Source organism: Scomber japonicus, chromosome 1, assembly GCF_027409825.1.
Source record: "Scomber japonicus isolate fScoJap1 chromosome 1, fScoJap1.pri, whole genome shotgun sequence".
Taxonomy (NCBI): domain Eukaryota; kingdom Metazoa; phylum Chordata; class Actinopteri; order Scombriformes; family Scombridae; genus Scomber; species Scomber japonicus.
In genome coordinates this window covers 27,190,969-27,210,270 of record NC_070578.1, presented here as the reverse complement: position 1 = coordinate 27,210,270, position 19,302 = coordinate 27,190,969, and the positions used below count along the sequence as shown (strand labels likewise).

General features: G+C 37.8%; 1 protein-coding gene across 1 annotated transcript in view; it reads left to right on the top strand.

Annotated features, from left to right (window-relative positions):
• The first annotated feature begins 951 nt into the window (after window positions 1–951).
• The window catches only part of LOC128376055 (protein diaphanous homolog 3-like), a 170,171-nt gene continuing 151,820 nt past the window's right edge, over window positions 952–19,302 (top strand). The window contains exons 1-5 of the mRNA XM_053336388.1: window positions 952–1,093; window positions 8,390–8,422; window positions 8,851–9,033; window positions 9,890–9,994; window positions 19,094–19,224. Of these exons, the coding sequence (XP_053192363.1) occupies window positions 968–1,093; window positions 8,390–8,422; window positions 8,851–9,033; window positions 9,890–9,994; window positions 19,094–19,224 (578 nt within the window). The 5' untranslated portion in view covers window positions 952–967. The remainder of the gene's footprint in view (window positions 1,094–8,389; window positions 8,423–8,850; window positions 9,034–9,889; window positions 9,995–19,093; window positions 19,225–19,302) is intronic.

Below are 19,302 nucleotides of genomic sequence, written 5' to 3'. Positions count from 1 at the left end.
AGGTCTGACTTCAGATGTAACCCCCTTTGTAATCATCAGCATTTTGAAAAAGTAATTGTAATTTAATTTTTTCTCAGTAAGTATAACGGATAACAGTTACATTTATTTTGTAATTAAATTATTCTATGTAACGCCATTAAATTTAACTAGTCACTCCCCAACATATAATATGTTATTTAGGTTATTATGCAATTGTTTTACTTTTCTGCCCCACTTGAGATGAAACTGAGCTGTATTTGGCCCTTGAGTTCATCACCTAGGCTACATAAACGATCGATACTCCGGGATACCCAGGTTTAATAAAACGAACCACCTCCAATATGAAGTTCGTTTGATTGACAGATCACTGTAGCCAATCAAATGCACTGTATGTAAGACAGTAGAGGATGAACCAATGACGGTTCATTCTTTGTGGCTCCGTGGATGCTATTGGTCGGATTGAACATGCGGACCCGGACATACTCGTTGCGCGGGTCTGTCAAAAAATATCTACCGTACTCTTAAATTAACCAGCTATCGCCTTTGCTACAGTTTGACATAACTATATAGCAATAATTTAATGGTTGGATAAAATAAGTGACTGTAGAACACCGCGCTGGAAAAGCCCGCCGCATTCCTCAGGTTAGCGGAAACTGAAGTCTTTACGTGACAGTCCTTAAATTGGATTAGCGCTGAGTAAAGCCATCAGTGACTGATAGGGGTGCAAACCTGCTAACGTTGGTTAGCCAAACGGATAGTTGGGCGTGAAGCTTTGAGAATATGGACTTCTGATTTTGAGAAACTGGTGGGATTTACAGCTATGCATTAACCAATGTTAGTAGTAGTCTGGTCAAGGCAAGCTACCGGACAATTGTACGTGTGTCCCTCACAGTTTTAGGTGCTGTGCTTAACCTTACGTTACATACATTACTTGGTTAAATTAACTTGAGTTGCTGCCAGTTCGTGTAGAAGTTATCAGGTTAACAACATGGATAGTTACAGTCAGCGGTTTGAATCCAATACCGGACGAGACAGTAAATCTCAAAAGAAGAAAGGTCTTTCTTCCCTCCACGGCTCGTCAAGCTACGATGAAGGAGACCGCAAACCAAAGTTTGTAAGTATGACACTATACAACTGTAACGCCAGTTTCATTTTAACTGTCTTGTGGTGGATACAAGTGTTTTATGGTCTTAGGGTGCAACAACAAGCACACAATGTTTCCAAATTATGTGCTTCTTAGTCCCTGTGTCTACCTCTCCCTCTCTCTCCCTCTTCCTCCCTCTCTCTCGCTCTCTCGCTCTCTCTCTGTTTTACCTGTCACTGGCACAGTCGTGGACACACACACACACACACACACACACACACACACACACACACACACACACACACACACACACGGAAAAAGTGAGCAGCAGCTACTACAGTAAAGCAGATGAATGATGTCTTTGTAATGTGACTGGTAATGTATTTTGTTGGCAGAATCTCTCACACAACACGTTCTTTGAATATTCGTTTTAGTTTTTTTTAGTGAAACAGTGACCTTGACTGTTTATTGACTCTGCTTTGCCTGTAGGAAATCAAAAGGTTAAAATTAGCACAGGGTTTAGCTGTTACACTAATCCCTGTGCCTCCTACTACTACAAACCATTCTGTCTGCCTGCTATTTATCTGCTGTATTCTTCTGCTATGTATAGGGAGATGTTGCTAATTAGGCAAAACATCACCATTATTTGGGTTCTCAATAGGGTTCTCATTTTCATTCAGGCTATTGTTAACAACACACACACACACACACACACACACACACACACACACACACACACTCTTTAATTGAGACTTGTGGAAGACACAGATCTATTTAATGCGTGCTCTGCAGCATTTGACCTCATTCTTACCCTAACTTAAAACACTGTTGCCACCACTTAGAGATTCTGCCTGCAGCAAATGGCAATGGTTTTTAAATGTAACTGTTATTGCCACCTGTCCCACTGACAAGCTGTTGACAACACGACTAACATTTACTTCTCAGTGCTAATTGAAAGCAGTGTCAAAGTCAGGTCAGATGATGTATGTTAAACGGTTTTGATTGACTGCTAGCCAGTGTGAGCTTAACCTGCATCCCTGTGGCTGTCTGACAGGGGATAATACAGATATACACTCTGGACTGTATGCACCATACATATATATACAGTACCAATCAAAAGTTTTGACACCTATTCACTACAAAGAATTCTTAGTTGCAGCCTTATTTTGTATGAATTGTTAAAAAATGGTGAAAAGGAATTTCTTCAATTTGCATGTTTTTATCTGACATAAATGTTTCGATGTATTTAATTTTCAGTTTACTGTCATATATGAAGAGCCATCATGAACCATCACATCACAACACATTTTACTCAGCGTGTGAAGTGCAAAGAAGTAGCTGCAGGATTTAAGATTAAGACAACAACAAATAACAGTGAAATCATTTCCTTTGGAGGAAGTTTAAAATTAAACATTGGACAGTGAAATTAACACAACAGAAGATTTTCAGTCATAGGAGGATTCAGTCGAAGGCAACTGGACATCTGTAAGGGCTGTTTATGTTCTGACTGACTGGTGGGGAATGGCTGGCATTTAACTTCCTTAGGGCTGATCACATTTTGATAGTCCTTGACTTCATGCTTTGAAAATGTCAATTAGCACAAACAGTGTTTAACATAACAAGCTCCCTTGAGTAAAACAAGTCCGTTATCAAAAACAAGTGGATAAAAATGTATAGTCAGAACTTCTAACCTTGACCATGAAAATTCATGCTTAATCTTAGAAATATTATTAACTAATTATTGTATTTCAAGGTCCATTTATTAGGTTTTTGTGAAACTTTCAAATGCATCTTATGATTTTCATGGAGTTTCCTCAGTTAACATGAAGATAGAACCCAATAGTGCAAGAAACGCTTGCTCAAGATTTTGTGCAGCTACTGTGATGTCATTGATAGCATGTTTTGTGTTTGTGTTAACAGCATACTGAGATTGCTTTTTCATGCTGTTTACTCATGGCAGCAACTTTACACTATTGTTAAAAAGAGTGAAAAGCATCATTATGTGAGCCGCTGAACTACACCTTTACAATGCAGCTGACAGAGGTGTTTATTTTTCTGGTTTTCCTTTCAGTGACCAAAAAGAAGCTAAATACACTGAGCCCACGTTGGCTCTCAAGGAGCACTGAATTCCTAAAAAAAGTGTTTCTCATGTTTTTGTCCTCTTTGACTTTAAGAAACACAGCTCTAAATGACATCTTCTTACTTTGTTCCATTAAGAAACACACACATGTACTGTGCTTGTTATGTTACTGCTCAGTCTTTGAATTCAGCCCCACTCTCTCCTCAATTTTGTCTAACATCTACAGTTATTATATTATCATAACATATGATTGAAAAAACATTGTAAATCTTTTCCACAGTGAGCATTGATTTATCTAGTTAATTGTCATTCAATAGGTGGCACTGCAATACCACAATATGTACTGTAATAAGAAGGAAGTACATTTCCCATTAGAGGCCACTCTCTGTAAAACAGCAGAGATAAAACGGACCAGAGGACATGTTAATGTAACCTGTTAATGTTTGTTAGAGATATTGTGTTTGACCCTCTTAATAACAGGGATAAGATGGATGAGAGTAACCAATGTGATACCCAAAATAAGTTGTCATTTTGAACTCTGAAAAGGTTATATGGTCTCATTAAGAGACCATTCAGTGACAGTTGGGCCCCTAATTATAATAATCGGAATAATAATTATGGAATGGCACACACAACACAGAAGAAGAAAAATTATGAACATATTTTATTCTCAAAAGAAGTCTAACATAAAATACAGTATTGCTGACAGAAGGTCAAGGATAACTTAGAGCTGCAATTTGAAATTAAGAACGATTTGATATACAAAAATGTGTCTGTCAGTAATCAATATTTATGGTGCTTGACCATTTGTTTTCCACCAAAACAAATTTCCCTATAGAAAGGGAGCAGGTGTGGATATTCAGGGAAATTGTCCCTTCAATTCCCTTCCTTAAGACAGTAACATTTTAGGGAATATACCAGTACGGCTGTGTTGTGAATGGAAGCAATAACTTTTCAGGCACAATCATGTAAAGGGTCACATCTGTCTGATGAAAGAGTCTTTCTCGTGGAGCCAGCAAATCAATCACAAGACTCTGCTGATAACTAACAAGTTAATCAAGTTTTTTGTTTGCAAACAAATTCCTTTTTTTCAAGAATGGTTTGAAACTGACATAAGAGACATCTTCTGCTCTTTACACGTACATTCGCCCTTGCCCCCCATCTTTTTTTTTTTTTATGGTGAATTTTATAGTGATTGTCATCTATAAGTTTTGCATTACCGCCATCCACTGGACCGTCCCTTGTCCCATCTACTCCGACATGGCCATGGCAGGCTGGAAAAGACGCTAGATAGAAATGTTCCTGAATGAAGCTGCACTGTGTGTGAACAGTGAAAATCATCTCAAGGTTTTTCTAACTATGTATGAAAGACAATTAAATCAACATTTTCGCAACAAGTGTTGGGTTGCCTTTCTCAGGTAATTGAAAAAGATGTTATCACAGTTTAATTAAATGCAGAGGGTGATAGTGGAAAGTAAAATGAATTCACTGACATTAACATAATTACTGCCGTTAGGCCATCCTATTTTGTCCATCAAAATGAAAGTGAGATCTTGTAAGTTTTTCATTTCTCACCATCCTGTGCTGCTACTACTGATGGCTCTCTCCTGTTTCCACTAGTCGTTTAGCTCCTTTTTGCCTGCTCTGTTTGGACACCTTTGAATTGTGCATGTGAAGCCTTACCATTGCTTGCAGTTTAATTGTTTTGTCTGAACAACTGTCCCAAAGCCAGCTATACTCAATTAAGAGTAATACAAATAAAATAAAAGCAACACGTCTTGATCTTTAAGAAGCTGGAACTAAAGTGAGATGAATTAAAATCAAATTTGAATAACTGCAGATTCATTTTCTGACTAATCAATTGGTCAATTTAGCTGCTGTGCTTTTATTGGTATTTGAACATGATTCACTATAATTTATTCTTACAGAGCCACAATCATTTTACATGCATGCTATGAATTCTTTCTTTCATGCAGACTGCTTACAGTAGGAGTATCTAACAAGTCTAAGCATTTCTTCTTACACCTGTCAGTTTGGCTTCTCCTCTGCAGCTGTATACAAACTGCCCTGCAGCAGTGCTTCTGTTACCCTCCACTCTCACAGTGTAGTGCTTTGGACAATCACACAGCAAGTGCACACTCGGACTCCTTTGTTCAATTGTAATTGCTCGGTGCTGTTAAGCTGCAACAGTGCGATTCTGCTATGAATTGAACATTTTGGTGTTTGTTTTAGTCTAAATAACATGCCCTACATACTATATAAAAGGCACGTGCCGGGTGCGTAATTTCATTATGGAGGTGGATTGTGCTAGTTTGCACTACGTTGGACTGATAGAAAAAGATTGTTTAGGCTCTGCTCGGCTGTGTGCATTTCCACACATTTCTCTGTTTAGGAGAGGCTGAGATTTATGCTAGGCAAGGCAAGGCAGCTTTATTTATATAGTGCATTTCATACCCAGGGGCAATTCAATGTGCTTTACTGAAAAACAAACATTTAACAGTAAGAATCGGAAGCATAAAAACATACATTAAAAAAAAAATCACAATTATAGTAAAAATTGGAAACATTCAAACATACAATTAAAATGAGAATACCGGTCCACCTTAAGTGAGCCTGATCAGGCTAGACTGCCTATTGTTGCTGACTTCAGGGTTAACCCCCTTCACTTCTCCAGCAGGTTTTGAAACAACAGATGAAACTTTTCTTGGCCTTGAGAAGCTGCAGCGTTTATTAACTGCCACACTGTCGTCTGTATTGTACATTTACTGTCAGATTGACCACTTACTGCCAACCTTTTCTTCTGCTCTGCTTGTGTTCACCGTCACTTTTCTGCTGCTCGCTCTATACCACACACTCGCCATGCACACACATTACACACTGCCATATTCCTTACAGCAGCTGTGCTACTTGCATAACTATACCTTTCACGTAGATGTCCTTTGAAGAATGAGGAGATGGAAGATTGTGGGATTTGATACACAAAACTATTCCATGATAACATGCTCGCACAGTGTGTGAGTGAAAATCATTAGAAGACTGCTGATATTGATCGTGTGAAATTTTAGCAGCGGTGCTCATAATTCTGCACTGCTGCTGCAGAATTAATACAGGAGAAACACTGACTCTCATGTCAACTTTCGTTCCGTTTCTTTCGCACATTTTTGAGGGAAAATATATGATGGAGGCGGATGGCTTAATGACAGGTTGACATTTTGTTCCAGGTGATTTTATAATAATTAAACACTGCTATGTATTGATTGTTTTCCTGTATGATTTGCTGTTATGCTTGAGTGAGATTTAACCTAATTGTCAGTTTTTTCATTATGACGACGTTTTGAAATGTATTGTTTTCTGTTAATGTATTGACCCCCCCTTCCTTATTAGGGTTGTTCTTTTGGCATTTTTGACTCAGTTACACCTGTTCCAAATACAAATGACAACATCCCAAGAAGTTTACAGAAACACTAACTAACTCACAGAAAAAGAAAAAGCTGCAGACAAATCTTGTTTGACAGGCATTGAGGTAGCTCGTACACACACACATAACAGAGCAAATACCAATCTGTTCCTCCACAGCACATGTGGATCCATTATAATTAGCAGAGGTTTATGAAAAAAAAGAAAAGAAGAAGCACTTTTATGCAGCATTTTTTGTTTAAATAACCAGAGTTGTTGATGTTTGGATTGCATGACACTTCAGCATAGATATTTTAGTGATGGTTCATCTGTTGGACTGTCATGTCTGGTTGTACAGGCTTCTAGGGGACGTGCAGCAGTTTTGGGTTGATTTTAATTTACATGCACTTTGTCCATTAATACATTTAGATCAAAGTGTTCATAGCATACAAGGTTTAAGTATCCATGGCCATATAAAGAGGGCAGATAAGATCATTTTTTGTGTCAAAGTGGCCTTTAATGGTTTGAAGATCATATTGGTGAATTTATGTTAATGACCTGTCTACTCCACCCACTGTTATACACAAAACTGATGTTTCTATTGTTAGATTTAATATTGGCTCAGGTCTATGACTGAATCACTACCATAAAGTGTACTGGTTAATATCTTGGCCAAAGGTAGTCAAACTATTATTCTCATTATTATAAGCTACTTGGCTCCTTCCATTTTTATTGTGTTGGCAGCTTATTGCAGCATTACTACAGTATGAGGTTAAACTGCTGGTTCCTAGCATTAATTTGATGGTGTTGGCATCCATGTCAGATGAATCATGTAGGAACGGTTGCCCCTTTTATACAAAGTTCTCCAATTATAGTGTGCAGAAAGTAGATTTACAAGTGCAAATAAACTGTAAGTCATCTGCCTAAGGTCTGTGACTCTTGGAATATGAGCAGTGAGTTGATATTCTCACTGGTGATCTTCTGCCAGGCTTGTACTGTGAGCATGGCAGTACTTGTGTGTTTTGGGAGCCTTTTTGCCTTAGTTTGATTTCAGCAAGCAAAAAAACATCAGTAAAAAGTCTCAGCATTTATTAGCTTAGTTGGATTGAGGTGACTGATTTACACAGTAAAGAGCATTCCTCTATTTGTTCCTAAATGGTCCTTGGTTACCTTGTTTGTATATTTAGGAGACATTTTCTACTTTGCTTAAAGAGACTTAGAGTGATGGTTCGGTGTAATTTCGACCTAGTGCCATATGCACCATGAAGTCTATCTAATCAGCGCCTCAGCCGTTCATTTTCATTTGGTTGGAAAATAGTGGAGTTAGATCCATCAGCCGAAGGCGCTAACAGGACCACCAGTGTATCTCGTAAATTACCCTACTTATAATGCCTGGATTGTTATCAAACTTCTACAGTTGTACAAATAGGGTCTTTAGTCATAAATCGATGCATTGGAAAGTTTGTAAGTACACCAGGAGTTTATTAAAATAATACTTACCTGATGGCTTTTACTCTACTGCTACTGCTAAAGCTGTAAACATCGTCGAAATATCGTGACATCACTGAAATACTGTGTGGTCTCGCGAGACACCCGCACAGAACGGCTCCTCGCCAGACCACCTCCTAGTTTTTGCATGCAAGAATTGAGCACCGTAAATTTAACTTGTGGAGTTTCTCATTAAGAATATAAAAATAAATAAGGTTCAACTAAGTTATAAGGTCATGATCACAATAAATAGCTGGGAGCTGCTGTAGGGATTAGATAAAAACTTATTTTTTTGAACTATTTGATCCAGTTGTTTTATGAATCCTCATTTTGTTTTTGTTTTGTCTGTTCCCTACTTGTAGCATTTACCCTTTAAAAACATCACAGATGATGTGGTAAGATTTGTGAAATGTTTATTGTCTTCTCTTAGTTGTCAGTTTAACATCTAACATCACAAGTTTATTTTAAGTGGCAATATAAGCTCAATTTTATTGCCATTTAAAACACTAAACTCATTCCCATCAAAAATCACTGACTAATAATTCTCACCAACTAATGTTTTTGTTGCCTCCACGTTATATAGAATGTGTTGTGTCAATGTGTCACTTCTCCTCAACATGTGTTAAGTAGATATATGTGTTTGTTCACATAGTTCACACTAATAGCATTGTTTTTCTAACCCATAGGCATGTGTCATCTACTCCATTCTGACTATTAACCATTTAAATATGTTCATAAACTAACACGTCCTCTATGTATCTTACTAACATTAAAATATGTGTTTGTCTTTATTTTAATTGCGTCTTCTCTGTTGTCCCAACAGCTGGACAGATTCGCCAGTATTCGGATTCCGGGTAGTAAAAAGGAGCGGCCACCCTTATCACACCCTAAACACAATACTACTGAGTGGTCCATTTCTTCATCATCCACCTCCCATCAGTTTGAGGAGCTGTCTTCAAAGATCACTTCGGAAAAAGAGATCCTGGCTCTGTTTGAAAAGATGATGGTATGTTGTTTTGTCATTCTGCAATACCAAAAAAGTTTTCTTATAACATTAAGCAGCACGACATGTACAATCTGATGATGCAAGGACAAGCATGTTGACTGAGAGATAAAGATTTGGATTGAAGAGGAAGTGCATATAAGATGGGCGTGCATCACATTTTTAACAACTGTTGCATGTGTTTTCATAATACAGGTTATATTCTGGTTAAATAAAATACATGACAAAAAATGACAGAACTCCCAGTAGAGTGATGACTTTGATAGACTGTATTCCTTTACTGTTTTTTTTCAGTGAAATAGTTGAGAACACCACAGAAAGATTTTCTCTGGCTGTTGGCATTTTCAAAAATCAGTTGTGGATTGTTAAAGGACAATCTATGGCAGCATATTTTTCCCTGTTTCTTTTCTTGTATTATTTTCTATATTTCTGTATCTGTAATATGATGAGAGACACCTTTCACATGTATGTCCTTCATGGAGGCAAAACATTAAACAAGAGCCTGTAGATGACTCATGGAAGTTACAATACATGAGAGTAGATCATAAGACAAACTACATGTAGGCAGACGGGTAGGCCAGAAGTTGTAGTCACTACATTTAAAAAAACATGTTGTTGTTAATTCATTCATGTCTAATCATATTTTTGTTTCATCGCACCAGTTTGGTAAATGAACTAAAATTAAGCAAAAATAATTAAATGGGGCAAAATGAAATATGAAATAATAAAATAAATAAGCTTCAGGGAATGCCAATTAAGTTCTGTAGCCAGAGATGTTATTGAATTAAAAAAAAAAAAAAGACTTAATGCAGTTAAAAATTTCAAACATGATTTATCTACTTTTTTTTTTCTTTTTCAGGAGGACATGAACTTGAATGAGGAAAAAAAGACTCCTTTGAGGGAGAAGGATCTCAACACAAAGAGAGAAATGGTCATCCAGTATGTTTTTACTGCTTCTAAAACTGTAAGTTCCTTGAATGTATGATTTAAAAAAAACAACAACTTAATTTTAATTCCTGTTTTGCTGCCTAACGTCTTTAGTTACATGATTTAATATCTGGAATTGAACATGTTTAAATGGCATGCATTTTTAAGACTTAATAGTTTCGCTTGTAATGAAAATAATGTCTCTCGTGATCTGAACTGAGAGACACTGAGGGACTCAATTTGATAATTGGATATCGAAAATAGGTTGCATTAGATTACAACCTGTGTGATCTAATTTGTCTTGGCATTTCTATCTCTAGCAGATGTAACTACACCTGCATATAGATTGCTAGTTTAGTCATTAAAATGCTAAATTAATGGTCCTGATGTTAAAATTGGTGCGTTGCAAGTACATTTTTTAAAATCCTGCTAGGCTTTTCAAAAGATCCCAGTTCACAAATTAGTGAGACTCTGCTTGTGCTGGAAGGATAGAGCCCAACCCATCAATACCCAGTTGTATGCCTCCTGAACTGCCTTGGCACATACTGATTGGTTGATTTAATTGGATAACAATAACAACTAATTATATTATTATTGGCAAATAATATATATTTTTAAAAATATTAAATTGGCAACTGATGTCGAACTTTCTGCTGACCTCTCTTACTCTTTTTAAAATTTTATTAAAAACCACAGCTGAGTGGTTACTATACATGCCACATATCTGCAACATCCCTGGTACGAGTAGAGAGCAAGCTTGTCATATCCCTCTCTCCCCATTTTACCTGTCTCCCTCTTGGCCAGTAACTGTCCAATGAAGGCAAAAAGTGCTGCGAAAAAAACAGAATTTGTAGGTGATACTCCATTAAATATGTACCCCAGAGCCTGTTCGATATGGCCTTAGTCAGTGATGCATACTAATAATAAATTCACACCTACCTGAGGTCTTTTTTCTTTTGTTGATTTCATATTAACAGAAGTTACGTCTCTGAATAACGTCTCTGAGGGTACTACTCCTCCCCATCCTCCTTCTTACATCAGTTGTTAAAATTTTTTCACAGATATTAACTTATGCTCAAGATGCCTCACATTGCAATGTACAAAGCTCAGATTTCTCCTCTGCATTTCTGCTTTTTTTGGCACAGTGTCTTTCAAAGAAGTGTTGCATTTATTATATTTGCTATAACCAGACTTCCCTCCAATGTTGCCTTAGGCTCTCCATCTGTAGTTACCAAGGGGACCAGCCTGTTTATATGCATGCATTTGTTAACGTTGTTAATAGTAAAATAATGTGGTTACTGGCCAATAGGCAACAAATCAAAAACCTTCAACGCACCAGTTTTATCAAATGCTACATTTACATAAATGTGATAAATTTAATGTCTGAAAATAAGCACACAGGTATTGCTTTCATGTTGGTAATTACTAAGTTAAAATAATGTCACTATAGATATAAGATACTTAGCAGGTAGGTCTTAAATCACTCTTAGGAACGTGGCATTGTCAAGTTGTTTTATGAGGTTGACCAGGCTCCCATGTAATAATTTGCTCTCTCAGACCAAGACTTTGTCATGTTTAGTCTTTTTCCTCCTTGATTCAATCAATTTTATTTATATGAGTTAAGGTTCCCTACCCACCTAAAACTCATAAGGCACAAGGGTCACCAATTTCCTGACACACACATCTCAACCACCCTTTTCAATCAAGATTGCTTTGCCAATTAACCTTTAATACTGTATCCTAAATTGATGTAAGTCCCTTGCTGACATAGTTAAGTGTGATAGCCTTGTGAGGAAAAAAATGGTTATGTATTTTGTTACACAAAATAATTGGTGACCTTTGCCAGTATGTTGTGTCGCAGTAGTTGTCTTGAAATAACTGTTCTACTTCTTGGAGACCTGACTGCTGATTTGTCTGCAATGCCCCTGCTGTGGAAGGAATGGTGGTTTTACTTAGTGTTACCGTTAAAACCAAGAAAAAAAAAAATCAGAAATTGGATCCCCTCTTCACTCTCAGTTATAAACTGTATCATTAAGACTGAAGAGAGGGGCAAATTAACAGTGTTCAGTGCTCTCAACCAATATTCATTGTTCTAATTTTCAAAGGTTCTTATTTGCAAAGACAGCACGTTTTTCAGGTCAATTAACAAAAATACAATACTCACATACCCATTTGCACATTAAAAGAGTAATTGTTCTCCTGTCCACACTGGCTTTGAAGAAATCCCTCTTTGGTCTATTTACCAAACTTAATTTTTTGTACAAAATTTCTTGTGAGCCAGCTATAATATGGAACTCATTGACTTCTGACTTTCGTGGCTCAGAGACCTTAAATCAACCAGTACTTGAAAACATGAGACAGGGGCTCATTGTTCTAACATTTATCAAGCATAAATTGTGGTCTGCTAGTTTCCAAATTCCAATTGTGACTAAAACCCAAATTAAACTGATTTATTGTTGAACAACCTGATCATTAAAACAGAAACAAATGCCAAGTAAAGCCCAATTTCCACCGTGTCCGTCAGCGGCACGTTACAGCTGCGCCGCGGTCACTGGAGCTGATAGGTGCCACTATAATCAATGAGAGTGTTTCCACCGGGAGCATCTCAGCAGCATGTCAGCAACGTCCCAGCAGCGCCTCTCCATGCCACAGCGCTATCAATCCGCAGCATTTCGATTTTTGACAGAACAGTTTCTAACTCGCGACAAGTTCAACAGAGCAGATTGCACCAGATAGGAAGTCAGACACAGAATCAGCATAATAAAACTTCCATCTTTCAAAATAAAACAACCCGTGCAGCCTTATTTCCATATATTGAAAGCAGGCTAAGGCTTAAAGAACATGTGGGAATCATTTTATATGACTATATAAACTATAGAGGAATGAGAATTGTTTGCTATTCAGTTGGATGATGAAGACCCATTCCTGAATATGTTGCATAAAAAAATAAAATAAAACTAATGCCAGACTATTAATGCCAAAGCAAAGAGTGGAAAACTAGTTAATGACTGAAGTTTATCTGACCAAAATGTTGCATTTATAATCATGGGAGCCAATTAACAGTGTGTGGGCTATTTTTCTGATAAAAGACAATCTTTTGTTTTTATTTCCAATTATTAACACATAATTGTCTCATGTTATTCTGAGCTGCAGTGATGGAATAACAATATAACATCATCCACACTGTCACTCTGGGGATAAAATACAGTTTTCACAAGTAAAATGCAGCTAAAATCATCATAATCTGTTTCATAGACATTTTCTCCGCTTGTTAGAAGCTCTGTTTTAAAACCACAGTGGAAATAGAAATCCTGGGACAATAAAGTCAGGATTCTGCAGAAATAATGGATCATTTGTATAATTTGAATAGTTGAATGGTTGGATTGTTTACTGGCTGTGATCTGATCCTCTGAAGTTAACCTGCTCTGGAGAGGGTTCACTGTTTATCCTTAGTCACAATGATGATGTACCCTGGTAAAAAGTGAACCACCATTGTAACTCTGAAAAGCCAGGGTTAAACCTGAGGTTACCTTGCTGAACCCCAAGTCCTGCTTTGTAGGAGTGTCACAATCTCGATTGTAAGTCGGATATTGATCAAATTGACATCATGATCTCGACCTTCGAAATCAAAGGAGGAATGGAGGATGTAGCCACGCCCCCAATGTCACGTCCTGCAGGCGAGTCAACATTACCTCCTCTAACTTAAACCTGCAACCGGTTAAAGGACACCATGGCAACCGCTGATATAGGACACACATAAACCAGATTCCTGCTTCACTGAAATCACCCGTGTGGAAATATATTGCGTTCACCGTGAGTTATGTCAACAATGTTTGCATGGCGATAAGAAAATCACAGTCTGTAAGTTATGTTATGTGTGTGTAGCAAACTCGTCCACAGGCAACATGACAAATATGGCAGGATATCTCTGCCGGCATCATAAAGAAATACACCATTAACACCATTAACACAGGCAACTCTTCCGTCCTCATTTGGAGCTAAACTTCAACAAAATTCAACTCACACTAGAGCAATAACTAGAGCTATAGAGGTATTTGTAGCGTCAGGGATGCTACTGTTAGGATATAGTTTATTAAGACACTTAATTGTTCAGTGATGTCTATGGACATGGCTGTTTTAATTTAGTTTTTGTTTTGTTGTGAACTTGAATATCATCTACTATGAAGAGTGCACACTGTAGTTACAAAAGGGTCACTAGATTGTTTCCAGTAAGTTTTCAATTGACTGCTGAAACAAGTTAATGTTACATTATATTGTCAGTAAATTATTTAATTTTGACAGTAAGGCCTTAGTGTGGTACATTGCAAACTGATGGAAATTATATAACTGGACTAGTCTAAAAATGGTATAGGCATCTGTGCTAAAAGGACAAAAAAAAAAAAGAATTGAAAAATTAAATCGAATTGAGGATTTGGGGAATTGTGACACCCCTACTGCTTTGTACTACAAAGCAGTAGGGGTCTCTCAGAATAGTCTGAGAGAAACTACTACTGTTCCTGCAGTCAGTTCTCCTCTTCTGATGAAAAGAAATCTTTTCTTTTTTAACTGTATGAGGAATTACAGTATGCAAGTCTTTATTATCTGGTGGTAGTCCATAAAAACTGCCTGGTGTGTAACTTGTCTTTTATCCTTGTAATTTGGAAACTCGCAGGCATTAACCATTTTATTTAATCTATTAAGTTACTTCTTTAGCATGAAGAGACACTAAGCTATCCTCAGCATCAGATGTAAACTAACTACATGCAAATTGTCCTGGATGTATTTCCCTATACACTTAATGCCACACTTTTGCTACAGGCGCTTAGTTTCTTTGCTTACTTACATTCAGACTCACAAACAAGCCGTTTATTTCAAAGTATGAGGCTGACGGAGGTTGCCCTGATGTGTATATGCAAGGCCTTGTTTGCCTGAATCTCCATCTGAATTTCCAGAATCTCAATAACGGAGCTACCTGTCTAGATGACGAGCCGTACCCAGCAAGCTGTTCAGTGTTGTATTGTTGTAAATGTACAACTAATAATGTTCCATATTGTTGGTGTCAGAACCCTAACCCTTCTGTACCATTGTGTTTTGCCCTGTTAAAGACAGCTAGTTGTGTGTTCATTGTTGTGTTGTAAATGTTTAATGCATTAGTAAGAAGGTAAAGTAATTCATATAGTCTAGATATACTCTTTGCAGCTTACCCTGACCATAGCACTCTTCATGGAGATTATATATTTTGCCGCCTATTAAAGAGTTATAGCAATTATTTCAGCTATGCATCGGCGGTACATGAAAAATTCATATCGTACAGGAAGTTAAAACTGATGTTCGAGAGGAATTGGTATACTGCCCAGCACTTGTTGCTCTCTATATCCTGTCCCTCAGTGCCTGATCTAGCCAAGGGGAAGGGGGAAGCTCAGAGCTTTGGCTGTGCAGAGTAAGTGTTTTGAGAGTGACTGTGTATTGAGACACAGGGATTGAGGCATTGTGGCCCTGCTCCACTTCCCTGTCCTGTTGTGAAGAGAAAAACATAGAAAAACTATTGAAATGGCAGCTAAGACGGGGAACTGAGGAGGGAAAAACCTGCTTCATTACCATTATTGTTCTTGGCACAGTGAGTTGAAAATGAAGTGGACATCATTGTGGGTGGAAAAATAGATGGGACTGATCCCACATGATTGTGGGTGGATGTGATGGAGGGGGCAGTGGTGTGTAAAGATTCGTAATCAAAATACAGAAACCATATCTCATCTCTGCTAGACTGGTGCAGTGCAAACAATCTGGAACTCAATGTTGGTAAAACCAAGGAAATGGTTGTGGACTTTTCTTACTAAACATGAGGACCACCCACCCTTCACTATCAACATCATAGAAGAGCTTTAAGTTTCTGGGAGTGACCATCATGTCCACCTTGAAATGGAAGGACAATACCTGTATGATTTTAAAGAAAGCTCACCAGAGACTATTTTTTTAAAAACAGTTGAAAAAGAGTGGGGTGTCTAGCAAAGGATTGCTACAGTTTTACCGGGCAGCTGTGGAGAGTATCCTCACCTATGCTCTAACTGTCTGGTTTGGAAATGTGACTGTAAAGGACGAGAAGCAGCTGAACAAGGTGGTGCGCACCGCATCAAAAATCACTAGGTGTGAGGTTCCACTGCTCTCAGAAGGGCCAGGTTGCAGAAAAGAGGCCTAAAGATTTTAAGGGACCCCTCCCACCCAGCTAACTGCCTACTGAACTTACTCTCCTCTCATAAAAGACTGAGAAGCATCAAAGCAAGAACAACAAGATTTAAAAACAGCACATACCCCCAAGCTGTAAGACTTTTTAATAGCCAATAGTTTTATATATGATTTTAATTATTATTGTTTATTGCATTGTGCACTTTAGCATGCATTATGCACTTTATTCAGCTGCTGCTGATTTCCCTCAGCAGGTGCCTATGTTCTATTTATTTTGCTCTTACTTGGATTTTATTTATCTTACTTATGCACTTGTTTTTATCTTGGAATGCTGAGAGTGAATGTTGGTGTATTTGTGAGACCCACCGAAACAAATTCCAATCGACTATGTCGACATGGCAATAAAGTATTGAATCTTGAATCTTGAATCTAAGGTGAATCTGACCATATCTCACTGCTGTTGACCATATTGCTTTTGTTGTTGAGGTTAAAGGTTTTTGTTTCATCTTTGTGAAGAGGTTTTTTGATATATAGTTAAAAGCATAGAATTGATATCAAGTTGAACAATGTCGTCCATTGGAAATGTTACAGAGACACTTGAGGTTGTAGGTGGGTGCATCTACAACCTCCTTTGATGCCAGCAGGCAAACAGACTGCCAATAATGCTCCTTCAGCAAGAAAGTCAGAGTCAGGGGTACCAGTTGCTGATATGAGCAGCACACAAAGTTCTCTGTCTAATGAAGACCTGAGGTAGCTGACCAGTGTTGCTATGACCTCCCCAATCTCCTCAGTTGTCAGGTCAGACTAAAGGTGGTTGAGGCAGCCCAGTGAGAAGTCTAGGTTGTGAACTAGCACAACACCTTCAGCAGCTGCAGTATGGCAGCAGTCAAACATGATGTTCATCATCATGTCTCTCCAGGATGGGACAGGTGGGCTGACCACTGGGCCAGAGAAGGAAAAGGGAAGGAGGCACAGACTTACACAGACTGTATTTTTGATGTTCTGATGTGTTGCCAGAAAGTGATTCAGACGTTTGGTTGGAGAAAAATATGAGAGGACACACCTGAGAGGAAACATTGAGAATATTATAGATTGTGCTTTAAGATGTCAGGGGGGACAGACTGGGCATATTTCCATTGTTTTGGCAGCCTACAAGGTTTAGGGATATTTATTCCTGCCAGCAGTGATACAGACTGATTTCTGAGACCTTTGATGAATCAGAAACATACCCACCAATACGCAGTGTTTTGGCATTAGTGCAGCTGGCTTAATAAACCTAGTAAGTATAACTTTCTCTTGTCACCACCCTCTCGCTAAAAAAAACAAACTATCAGAACAGCTTGCAGGTTTAAGTGTCCTGCTACTGACTTCTCAGACTATGAAAAAGCTATGTGGGTATATTTATTACTTTGTCAGGATTCAGGTACAGTAGATTGTTATTACACAGGGAAGATTATTATTCAGGGGAGAAAGTCTTTCAAGTCTACGGTCAGATACATTATAATTAGAAAGCTGTACATTTATAAGGTCCCTATCTAGTGGCTTAAGGAGGATTGGCAGGACAGGTGCCACAATAAATTGTAATAATAAGATAATCCATATCTTTCGTTTGGCATGGTTTCATTTGCACGTGATCAAACATTATGGAACATTGCACCGTGAGATGCTGACTGTCTCAGTTAATTTCTGTCATTTCTGTGTTGATGACACATTTTTGAACCAACATGAAAAGATACGATTTTGTGCCCCTTTGGAAAATATGCTATTTGGGAATGTGTCAGTTTGGTGTAAAATATTTGGGGGTTAGGGAACTAATTAGGAGACTTGACTTACCGTCAAATTAAAGAGAACAGAAGAGTAAACATTTGGATTTATCTGTCTGCTGGCTTTGATCCAAAAGCCTAGAAAAATTAGATGGTCATAAATAAGTAGCTTTTACTTCAAATGTTAGCCCAATTTAAAATATCACTGCCGAAGGTGTTTTTCAACTGACAACTATTGACTATTGAACTTTTTCATGTTAATCAAGAAAATATTTCACAAATTCAGAAATGAACAAAATAGTAGAAATAAAAGTTGGTCCCCTGTTACCTTCAGAACTACTTCAGTTGACTTTGTAATGTTGTCATACAAATTTTAAACTATGTATTTCTTAAGGCCCTGGCCACTCACAAGCATTTTCAGTTATTATGGGTGTTGTGAGGTCTACTCAGGTTGAGGCTGGGTAGAGCTAGCTTTGGGATTGCTCTTGTCTGTTACAGGATTTTCTAACCCTTTTTTATGGGAATCCTTTACAGATGCAGTATGTTTGTATACATATTTTATTGAGTCATGTTGGACACATACATATTTGCAGCATTTCTTGACTAATATGTTGTGCTGAGCCCATGGTCAGTAGTAGATAATAATAATAATAGATAGTGGACAGGTACTTGTATACACGCACCTAGGCCCTGCTATGAACTAATCTTGAAGCCTTTAGGTTGCAACTACACTTAGTCATAAGACAAAGGGTATATAAGCCCTGTTAGTGGATGATTGCACCTGTGCTACTCCTCTTCAGCTTGTTGACCAAACTGGTTTTAACTGATGAGTGAACCAGCATTACAACACCATGCAGTGCACAGATGGTTAAGTAAACCATTCATAGAGATATACTTGGTGAAGTTAGTCTTGCTCTGTTCTATCTTAAACATTGCATAGTGCTGGCAAATGTATGTGCTCCTTTGAAGACATTTAGTTAAAATACAAATGTTGCTGCTCCAATGATTTTTATTTTATTTTAAGAGAAACTGAATTTATACACACTCATTTGACTTTTGTGATCAACTGTTGGCATTGTGTCTTTCTATCACTGTAGTGACTATTCAGATGTTTTGGTCACATGATATTTTAATCACATTTTCCATGGCTACACTAAGAGGTATCTTCTTTCCTCTTTTTTTTTGTCCAGGGAAGCTTGAGAAGCAGCCATCAGATATCTCCCCAGGAATTCCTGGGAGAGCTGAAGTCGGGGGTGATGGATGAACGTCTGTTTGCCTGTCTAGACTCATTGCGAGTTTCTCTTACCAGCAACCCTGTCAGGTACAGTACAATGATGGAAATAGACTTGCTCCCTTAAAGGTGCTATATGTAAGAATTTAAAGCATAAAAAAACTTAAA